Below are 11,287 nucleotides of genomic sequence, written 5' to 3'. Positions count from 1 at the left end.
AAACTTCAAAAGGTCAAGTCCTACCGTGTGCTCTTTTATTCTTTCACAGGGACTTGTATATCAATGAATGAGAATATACCTAAAGCAAGATTGGTTCATGTATGCAAGAACTATGTAGCATGTATTTTTTGTGGGTTTACAGATGGCTGAGGAGCAACGATGAGATGTGTAAACATGGCAGCATCTACTTTTCCAGCTTACCTACTCATGATTTCCTATCAAATGTGTCTGAGGAGTTATGGCATTAGTTGAACCTCCCTCAATAATAATTCAAATATACACATCATGAATACAGTTGAAATATGTTTGGGACCGTAAATCATTGACTGTTGTACTCTATTTGTGGAAACTTATTTTATTGTTATTCCTAAGGTAGACTTTCGAGTATTCCGAATATGCTAATGTTGCACTTATCAAAAACAAGTTTTACTTGGAGATATTATAAGTGTAGCAGCATATTTCCAAAGTAACAAAAAGACTAGACCCTAACAATAAACAACATTAGAGCATTCTAAGTATCTTAAGATGTTTAACTTTATGGCAAACAGTTTGAAATATTCTCAAATTTATAAGATGTAATGGTTTTAAGCCATTTTGGGCTTCTGAAGAAAATGATAAAACCGTGAAAAACAAAAATATGTTGGATCAAATGTCACCATTCATCATCAAAATATAACATAGAAATCCCTTTAACTGCATATTTAGCAGGAGTAAATTTGATATTAAGCAAAATTTGTTAAGCAATATTGATGTTTAATATGAAAAATAGTATGATAAATCAAAATCAGAGTCAAAATTAAAGAGCTAGGAACTATGTCGTTAAGATACTGATATTGGGTCCTCCCTGTAAATACATATTTGTGCATATTGTTGCAATATAGGCATAGATATACATGGTGCCTTGTTGTGCCAATTTAATGGTAGACTTTTTGTTCAACAAGAAGCCATTTTTTTTGTTTGAAGGCAAGCTCAACTGCCTCTGCCATCCATCCATCCTGTGTGATAAATCTGCTGTGAATTTCATAGCACTTATATCCTCTGGAAGGTAAAGTCTCCAGTTTGAGAGAAAGTTTCTCCAAGACTTGAAAACTTCAGCAAGTTCTTTGCCCTCGAGTGTCTCTGCTTTTTTAAGGTCTTTTCTGTATAGGATAAGATTGATATTTCCATCTGTATTGACCATGTTGCGAATACAATGGACTCCTCTTATGCCACACTTGGCATGGTCATCTTTAAATACCAAGAGAAATTCAGGCTCAACTGTCGGCTTGATATCCATATCTCTGAGCTTCAGTGAATATTCATAGGCACTAAAGAGTTTATAGAGATGCCTCGGTCTCAACCTATCCATGCTGGATATGTCAAGGTATTGGGGAAGAGTGTTTTCAAAAAATTTAACTGGCTGAGGACCAAGATGAGGAGGAATGTGCTTACATTGGCCATCTGGTGTTGTGCGCAGCATATGGGCAGACCAATCATTTCTGTCATCCATGATAACTCTCTGTCCTGTTTTCAAATATATGGCTTTTTCTATGTCAAACTCATTACATTGGACCCATATATAGTCATCTGTAAAGTTTCCAATCTCACTGGTTACACTTGAAATGGAAAAGTGCTCTCCTACAAGTGATAATTGAGAAAGGCTTTGCCACTTAAATATTCCTCCTCCTAAATTAAGCATGTCAATTCTGTATACATAATCCAGATCAATGGACTGGAGAGTGAGAGCATATATACACTGGTCACTTAAGAGAAACCTGATAGATTCATCAGCTGTACCAGGAGGAAGAGGAAGCTTTCTCAGGATCCCATCCTGATATATGTGCAGAGCAAGAGTGTTGTCATTTTCCATCCTTGCAGTATGGGCATATATGATCACTGAATTTTTCAGAGCATATGGCTGGTACTGAGAAGTTGTATACTGGGAATTGTGGAGAGCATCAGCCCATGCTCGATTCAAGGTCATCAACAATGGTTTCATGTACCAGCGCATGGAAGCCATCAGAGGGCCCAAGGTGATCTCATTTGGAAAATCTGGGATTAACTCTGCAACTCAATACAATGCCATTCATGATTTAATATAATGACCTTGGAAATTTGTAGGAAACAAAAACTACTTGAACAAGTAAAACCTTGGGCCTAACATTATCAATCTCTGTCACTAATAATATGCCAAATGAAATAATTAAAAACATGCATCAGTTTGTTTCCAGATAACAGACAAAACCTTTATGATTAGATAGAATAGCCACTTATACTACTTTACTTTGGTTTCTTTTTGGTTGCTCATGAACTAAATTACAGAACGTCAACTAAACTACCAAGATTGGCTGCTGTTTAATTGAGTGTGGCTCTTGTGAAATTCAGTTTTGTATGTTTTTGACTTGACTGTGGATTCCTCCACAGCTTTTCCATTTTTATAAGCAATCAGAAACTATGGAATCCTTAAGGGCTTTTACCATGCAATAGCTTTTAGAAGCAAGCACATAGTTCTCACTTTTCTGATAGTACTCAATGCATGGTTCTATGAAGTAAGCTAGGACTTGTACTGCCTAGCATCAAATGGATACAGTTTTACATGTGCCAAGCTCATAGATGAAAAATGAATTCCCTTCCATATCCAGCCCATTAATATTTTTAATTAAGGTCAATTTCATTGCAGAAACCAAAGCGATAGCTTTTGCTTCATTGTTTGAATCAATGGGCACCCCATTACCTCTGGCATTGCTAAAGATACTTGTCACACCAGCATGCCAAGTTTCTGCTCATAAGCATGTTAAAACACATATTGACTCTACAGTCTAGTGTAACTAAGGTGGAACCCATCCCATTGCATCTCTGGTGATGTACTAAATTCAAGCCCATTAACAGTAAGGGATGGCTGAAAGTAATGTACAAAAAAATAGATCGTAATGTCCACAGATTTGGGACCTTGGAGAAGATAAATTGTAATATGGCTACTTCCAATTTGATCAGGAACCTCAGCGGGTTCCGGAAAATGCAGGTATCATTCTCATTCCAGAAATACCAAGTCAACAAGGAAGGAGATGCCCTGCAGAGAACTTTGACCTGGTTATATTTCGATATCAACCATTTTTCCAGGATAGTATTGTATTGCTTTTAAACTAATGTTATATCAGAAAAAAAGTAAGTTCATAAATAACTCCTAATCTCATCCACAAAATCAATTCAAAATGTGTGAAAAGCTTAGATCCAAAACATTAGTTGACAATTTTGTAAGCTCTATCACGAAGGCTATAAATGGAGTAATTGCCACTTCCAATTCTCGTGTCTTTCCTATTGGCCAAAAGTAAGGCTTTTGTTTTGGGCAGGCCTTCTTTGACACAGATATTGCAAAATTGGGGAGAAGGGGAAGTTTCTTAATCTTCACGCCTTGGTACAGGATTCATGGGCATTGCAGTACCCCGAAATTGTAATTGATTCATGCAGAGTGAAATGTATTTATCAGTCCCACTTGACTTAAGCCATGGACCTCATAACTCCCATGGATTGTGGTTGATATGCACTGCGCAAGGTTGTAAAGGATGGAATCATTCCTAGATGAAGTATGGACATAGAAACCAACTGATTTTTTTAAGGCATTGGATTTGTAAAGAGAATTTGTATAATGAATACTGTCGAAAAAAGAATCCAAATTGAATTCAAAATCAATATTAGCCGGGGCCAAGCTAAATCTCATTTCCAGCAATCCCATCTTATACAATTTCATAATTGATCTGATTGCGCTACAACATATTTCTATATGGCCAGGTGAAGAAAGTAAACCCTAGGGTTACTTATAAAAAAACCCTGATGCCAAATAAACAGATAAAAGAAAAAGCAAATAAAATCCTATCATCAAATGGCTATGTCCGAGACAACAGGAAGAGACAAAATCTTGAAATGCAATACCCTCCGCTGGCTACTTTGAGTCAATTTCCGTTTTGATTTCTCTTGAAATGAAAAGGATAAAATTTCAGATATAATACCAAAATTACCTGTTGTTTTATCAGTTGACTGTAATTCTGGCCCTTCTGATATTTGTCTCTGTGTGTTTTTGTCTCTCTCTTCCCTTCGCCTCTTTTTTGAGCAACCTGAACTTGCGCTTTCCTCCATGGATTTAAATTTACAATTTACCAGCTTTTGAAAGTAAACCCACTAAACCATCATATGATGGCAAACGAGACTTCTAAAGCTGCAATTAGGCCTACAACAGCTTGTCAATGGAGATTTTCTTTTGGTAACTTCGGATTTGGCTTGTTTTATATAGTCATTAATGATATTTCGCTGCATGCGCGAAGAAGACGGCAAGACAGCCATTTGACAATAAGACGAGGAACAATAAATGCATTTCCAATTTCAGGTTCTTTTTCCAACCCCGGTCTGGACCACATCTCGATGATCAAATCAGTCGTACGCTTTTACAAATCTGGCACTTCATGAAAAGGAGGTGTAAGAATATAGTCAACATCATTTTAGGTCAAAAAAATTATGGTCAACATGGTTAAAAGGTTTGTTTTTCACTTTGTATGGAATGGTTTATATACTTTGAATACAAATATAATATCCTCATAATTTTTGAAAGTTGTTTGTATTACATATCTTTATTATAATTAATTAACATAAGATGTGTAATGATTTTAATTCTAATAATATGTAATAGATGATTCATTTGTTTTGATTGAAATAAAATTGAAAATATTTTCCCTCTTCCTTGATTTCTTTTATTTTTATATCTTTAAATTAGTAATTGCATCTTGGTGTGTGTCGAATAAATGAGAGGGGGGAATCAATCATTCTCACACACTTATAAAAACTTTTGAGTTGTTTAATTATTAACAATTAATAACCACCATTTCACTTATAGCATAGTAAATTACCAATGTAAAGATAAACATGAAAACACATAAACGTCAACACAGTCAACACCAAGATTTACATAGAAAACTCAAAGTGGGGAAAACTACAAAGAAGTTAATCCTCATTAAATAAAAAATATTGGTTGAGGAAACATCAGTTAAGACAATTTTGTATAACAAGGCTAACTGCCTGAAATGATCATTGTAATATGAAAGGCTTCTATAGGTAGGCTTCACTACCAAGTTGGACATGCCCCAAAAATATGTAAAAGTCTCATTGTGGGTGGAATAAGGCTCAATGCCAACAATCTTATAGTCAATATATGATAGATGTGTTGGAAATATAGATGGAGTAACTAAGGGGGGGCGGGGGGGGGAGCGGGGTTTGGTGAATCAATTACCACAAAAACAAATCCACAGATCCCTTAGATGTTTGATAAAACTAGTTACTGCTATCACTCTATAAACATACTTAAAATGTTGTAACTCAGTAAATGTAGTGTATGTTATCTTTAACAAATCCTAAACATTCACAATGACTAACATTCAAGCATAAAAGAAAATAGCATGAAATGAGACACCAGATTTAACATAGAAACCCAATATGGGTAAAACCAACAAGTAACTAGCTATTGATTTTCACTCTTCTAAAGTGAGCCTGTTAGGAGCCAACCTGGTTAAAGGTTACAAAACACACTGTTAGGTGTGACCTTGTTAGAGGATTTAATCACCCTGTTAAGAGTGGCCTTGCAAGAGGTCTTTAGAACAATTCAATGGAACCGTCACCTTGTTAGAGGATTTACAAATGGTTGTTAAACCAACTCTGTTAAGAGATTTTGGAATCACTACTACAATGATAAGAAAGTAACAATGAAATGCCCTGAATGAGATGCAACTGAATTGCTGATTACAAATCTATGTTCTGCTTCACTAGATCCTTCCTAATCAAATAAGACTTTGTTGCTCCTTAAGGATATTTAACCATCCTTCAAAGTTCGCTCACACTTTCCTCTTCAAACAATCAATACACTTGCATACTTGCTCATACTCCTTAGAATCTTAACTTGACCTTTCATTTATACCTTACAAATTATCAAGTCGGCCCAATTACAACTTACAATTACCAACAATCATTGCCTCGGTCAGCTAGAATCAATACTTCAAATAATTAAACTTTATTTCTCAAACTAACAAAATCCTTCATTGGTCAACCCTACTTGGTAAACATTGTTCCTGAAAAGATTTCCTGTGTTGACCAACAGAAGCTCAGTTAACACAGCAATCCTACAAAATCCTTTGGTGACCGAGTGAACTCGGTAAACACTAACTTCCCTTCATTAACCATGAGAGCTCGATTAACACTACTTGCTGCCACATTTTCCTTCGACGCCTGAGTGAGATCAATAGACACTGTCTACACAGAGTAATTTCCAAAAATGCTTGGTAGACACAAAAATTTGCTTTGCTGACCAAGTGACCTTGGTAGATACTAACTACCAACTAATATGACATTTCTGTAACATCAAAGACAACACGCAATTAGATAATTGCATCCAACAAGATGCAGTATGAACTATTAAAACATAAAGTTGTTGAGCCTTTGCAATAAAAGTTTGCAACTATCTATACCTCTTTGAATCAATTAACTTGGTAAGTTCACACTACCACTACATATAGCTCGCATATAAGCAACAAAATCACATGAATTGGATATACAATCTTGAATTCTTAAACTAACATACATCCCTCTTAAAATGATACTTTATCTATATTGGATGCACATCACATATATGCTAGTTAAAATCGATTTGAGATAGTCACACCACCTCGAGCAAAACCAATGATCTTTGAGCAAAACAACATGCCACAACACTCATTGGTATTGTTGTAAGGTGTTCACACCATTGGGACTCCCTCTTTGTTCTAGGTTTGGGTGGTAGAGCAATTTTGGCAATGATTCAAGAAAACTTGCAAGCCTTCCTACAGTCAAGTTGAAAAGGGAAATATTGGAAAATTTTGGCTAAGTGGCAAAAAATGGAGGAAAAAAAAATGGGGGGGGGGGGGAGGGGGGCTGAAATCTGGCCATATGTGGATAACTAAAAATTTTGGTAAAACTTGTCAAAATAAGGAAAAGAAGTGGTAAAACTTGGCAAAGTAAAAAAATTGAGGAAAAAAAAAAAAACTAATCCAAAAATACTTCTACTTGCCTAAGTGCATGGTGATCTTTGTTGTACATGCACTTGCCTAAGTGTATGGTGACTTCCACACGCTATATGTACTTGCCTAAGTACATGGTGACTTCTACTTCACTCTACTTCACTTTAATGTACATGCTCAAGTGCATGGTGACTACCACATGCTACACGCACTTGCCTAAGTCGCTCTTGATTTCCACCTATATTTTTCCTAAGTGCCTAGTGGTTTCTACTTATTGATTAATGGTTTTTCCTAAATGCCTAGTGGTTTCCACTTAGTGCTTGATGGTTTTATCTAGATGTGTAGTGGTCCCACTTGATGTTTGATAGTTTTTCCTAAGTCCATAGTGGTTTCCACTCCAAGATTAATAAACAATCTCAATTACAAAACCACCCTACTTCTCCTTGAGTTTAAAGAAATATTTTGGAATTCCAAAATTTATTAGGAGATTGTGAAACATGATAGAATTTCAAGGATACAAATAACATCTAAAAGTAAAAATAAGGAATTGATTTTAAAATGAATTAATTAATTCACTTATTTTTTGCATTGAAATTACCCAAATGGGATCAGTTTTAACAAATGGGAAATTAAAATAAGGAAAAATAAATCATAAATGATAATAAATTAATTATTTTCCAATCAAATTATATCACCCCATTAAATTATTTTTATTGGAAATTTAAAATACAAGTTTGTGATGATTTTATATGTCATATTGCAATTACCATTTAAAATTTTATAATTATTTACAAGAGGTGGTTTGCCTTGTTAGAATGTAAAGTCCGCCAACATAAATGAGAGTGGGGGGGTGGGGTGGTGAATCATTCATACAACTATTATAAAAATTATCAGCCTTATTAATCCTTAACCATATGAGCAATACAATTAGAAACCATAATAAGATACTCATACACAATAACACCATATATGTTAACTAGGGAAACCCTTGATAGGAGGGAAAACCCTGGTGGGGATGGTACCTACAAAATGATGTACTAATATAAATATTCCTTATTAGAGGACTGGAATACATTCAGTGCATATCAGTCCCTGTTAGGAGATTCCAACCCTGTTAGGAGTTGTAGAAGGTAGATGGACCCATTGTTTGAACAACTTTAGAGGCAAGACCAATGAACCCACTATCCAAATGATCTTTGCATTATTCCTTGAAAAATAATAGAAATGAATTGTACTTGTACTTCCTCTTCCTTTGTCCTTTCAAGTGGACTGCTCTTCTTCTTCTGATCTCAATATAAGATCACCAACTTCGCATCCAATAATCCCTTAGATCTCTTACTTAGATTTACCAAATACGTTGCTCTTGTTTGCCCAATTTGCACTTCACACATTCACGTTTATGTTAAAAAGCAAGGTAAACATCCTTCTTTATACCATGTCCTCAAAATAATTCCTTGATTTAGCCTTGAGGCTTTCCCAATTAATTATAATAGGACCACATTAAGATAATTAATTATTTCACAATTACACAACACTGTTGGTGCATAGCCTTTACAACTTCGCACACATGTGACTCTAGACCTTGCGGACTTGCTAATGTCACCATCAGGATGTCTATTTCATTAACTAACCTCACATATGATGATTCTATCTCTATTAGAAGATTCAGTCCATTCATCATAAATTGCTTCTTAGATACTATGTTAGTATACTACTCTTTTGTAAATCACACATATCTTTTGCATTTCTTCGACTTACTTGATGCACACTTAACCTCATCATTAGGACACAATGTAGAACATTTCCTTAACTACACTTCACTTGATCATTGATACATTGTCCATACAACCTCAATCTTTGTCTGCTACTATGTCAGTCTTCACAAAAACCATACTATGTTGTCATCAATGAAAAACACAGTCATAAGTGCAACTATCAATCATGCTAACAATCTCCCACATGGTTTGGCAGTGCTTAGGATACTCCCCCACTATTAGCATTCATGTTGACATGCCTTGCAGGTTAAGATGATAAGGTGGCATAGTGGCATTTTTCTGATCGGTTCTTGGTTGCACTTGAATTTTCTTATTAGTCTACTGAGAGGTGGCTTCTTCTACAAGTCTTACCTTCTCATTGGCCTATTTGGTGCATCTTATCAAATGATTATGCATAAAATATTTTATTATTGGCCCATAAAGGTGATGTAATTTTCTAATTGGCCCACATGGTGGTGCTAGTTATAACTGGGTGAGCATTTAATGCATGTAGTGAGTGGTTATGAAACCCTAAATATGGCTTATGTGGATTAATCTTGGTGCTTTATTTCAAATCATCAACTTAGCCATTCATTGTATTTTATCTCCTTATATAAGGAATGTTCTTCTATCATTTGTAAAGGAGGGACTTTTTGGAGGATTCTTGCTAATATAATGCTAAATTTGCTCTACTTTTAATTGTTGTGTCTTGTGTGCTGAATTGGTGTGATTAAGTTTGAATTATTGCATGGTGATGCATATTTCCTCACTTAGGATTTAATTTCATGTTGATTAGAATTAATTTAGTTGGATGGAAGTCATTATGGATGTTCACTTATATGACTTGACGAAAATGGGCCACTAGCTTCTTGTTAATGGTAAAGGTGCCTTGTATGGTAAGTCGATGATTGAATGCACTTAACTTTAATTGATATTCAATATTTAGTTTGCTTCCATTTATGGGATTGAAGAGGGTAGATATTGATTTGAAAATCATTTGAGTGTGCCCTTAGAAGCCAATACTAGGTGGGTGCATTCGTTGGCAAGATTGCATCTAGTAGAGTCCAAATCATCCATGACTCCTTGCATTTGTAGTTAGAAGTAAATGTAGAAGTAGAAGTTATAAGTTTAAGTTGGATTTGGAGTGGGAATTTTCACTTATATTTTCATTCCAGATTGTAGAGCCAAATCTTTAGAAGTGCAAGAATTGATATCCATTGAATGAATAGTGTAAGTCTCTTTGTGATAATCGGCATATCACATCATAAAACTAAGTGAAGTCAATGATTAAGAAGGAACTTTGAAGTCATTTAATGGTCTTACTTTTCAATATTAACATGAGAGATGTGTTTGAAATCTAATAGGGAAAGTTTGATACTAAGAGGAGGTTGGGGGGTGAATAAGGATCTATTAAACTTCATGCACTTCAAACATGAAACATATTTGGTATCACCACATAAACTCTCATTTAAACATTCATCTCATATCAATGTAACCAATCACATCAACATAATATTAGGTCTACCTTCTAACTTCATGAATGCAAACTTATAAACACATAACACATTAACACTCAAATTCGGTAACATAAAAACCCTCCAAGACGAAGGTAAAAATATGGTGGGGATGACACCCATAAAATCTTCACAACTGTAGCAATAAAGTTGTTCCTATTAAGGCTACCATGAATTGATCACTTCATATGATCTACCCTGTGAGGGGTCTTACCTGTTAAAGCCTAAAAGAACTGGTAGGTTCTACCTTGGTTAAAGGATTTTACATCATAAATAAGTGAGTACTATGTTAGGCATAAGCCTATTAAAGCTACTATGTTAAGAGATTTAAATCCTGAAACACTTGTTAGAATATTTAGTACCTGATCCTTTGATTAACACTTCAATGCTTGATAAGAAATCTCCTCTATGCAATATCATATCACCTGACAATGTTAGATCTTCTCTTTCTCTACTCAAAAATATTCACTGCATTTCTTGGTCTCAACAATTTGATTCACCTCCAAAAAAATTCATACAGATGTTTGGGTGAACCTTCTTGATCCAAATCAATAATCTAGAATCATTCCTTTTTTAGCTTACTCCTTGTATTTTTCTTATTGGTGGATTTCCTCATATAGGGATTAATGATATTCCTTTGAACATGTAATCAACTACTTGATTACCTCCTCGATCTTCAAAACATGCTTCCAGTTTGATAAAAATGGTTAACATAAGATTTAGTGTCAATCCAAACAAAAATGTGAAATTGTGTTACTCGTCACTTACACCATACTAACACTTGGCATAAATGTTTTCATCATGTTATCCCTTGGCCTTAACTATGCTTGTCATGAACTAAGTGACTTAGTCTCTATATCACTCAATGTTAACTACTATCCTTGACAAACTCAATAATGTAAATATAAAGCAAATGTACGAATTCACCTTACAATTATAAGGCCTCTCAAATCAAATATGATGATTTCTCTTTACCAATTCACTTGGATCAAAAATTTCGATGTAT

General features: G+C 34.9%; 1 protein-coding gene across 1 annotated transcript; it reads right to left on the bottom strand.

Annotated features, from left to right (window-relative positions):
• Nucleotides 1-684: 684 nt before the first annotated feature.
• Nucleotides 685-4,413, bottom strand: LOC149559246 (uncharacterized). The gene is made up of 2 exons (XM_089833173.1): nt 3,996-4,413; nt 685-2,043 (listed from the first exon to the last, which is right to left on the bottom strand). The coding sequence occupies exons 1-2, from the start codon at nt 4,111-4,113 to the stop codon at nt 812-814; spliced, it is 1,350 nt and encodes a 449-aa protein (XP_089689299.1). The 5' UTR covers nt 4,114-4,413; the 3' UTR covers nt 685-811.
• Between the last annotated feature and the right edge of the window lie 6,874 nt (nt 4,414-11,287).

This window comes from Cupressus sempervirens, chromosome 5, assembly GCF_028749045.1.
Source record: "Cupressus sempervirens isolate cs-2001-9-10 chromosome 5, ASM2874904v1, whole genome shotgun sequence".
Lineage (NCBI taxonomy): Eukaryota > Viridiplantae > Streptophyta > Pinopsida > Cupressales > Cupressaceae > Cupressus > Cupressus sempervirens.
This window is presented reverse-complemented; position numbering and strand designations above follow the sequence as displayed.

Excerpts from the sequence above, each read along its gene's own strand:
- LOC149559246 (XM_089833173.1), bottom strand. The coding sequence starts at position 4,113 with ATGGAGGAAAGCGCAAGTTCAGGTTGCTCAAAAAAGAGGCGAAGGGAA. Across the intron at positions 2,044-3,995 it reads GTCAACTGATAAAACAACAG|AGTTAATCCCAGATTTTCCA; the intron begins GTAATTTTGGTA and ends ATTGAGTTGCAG.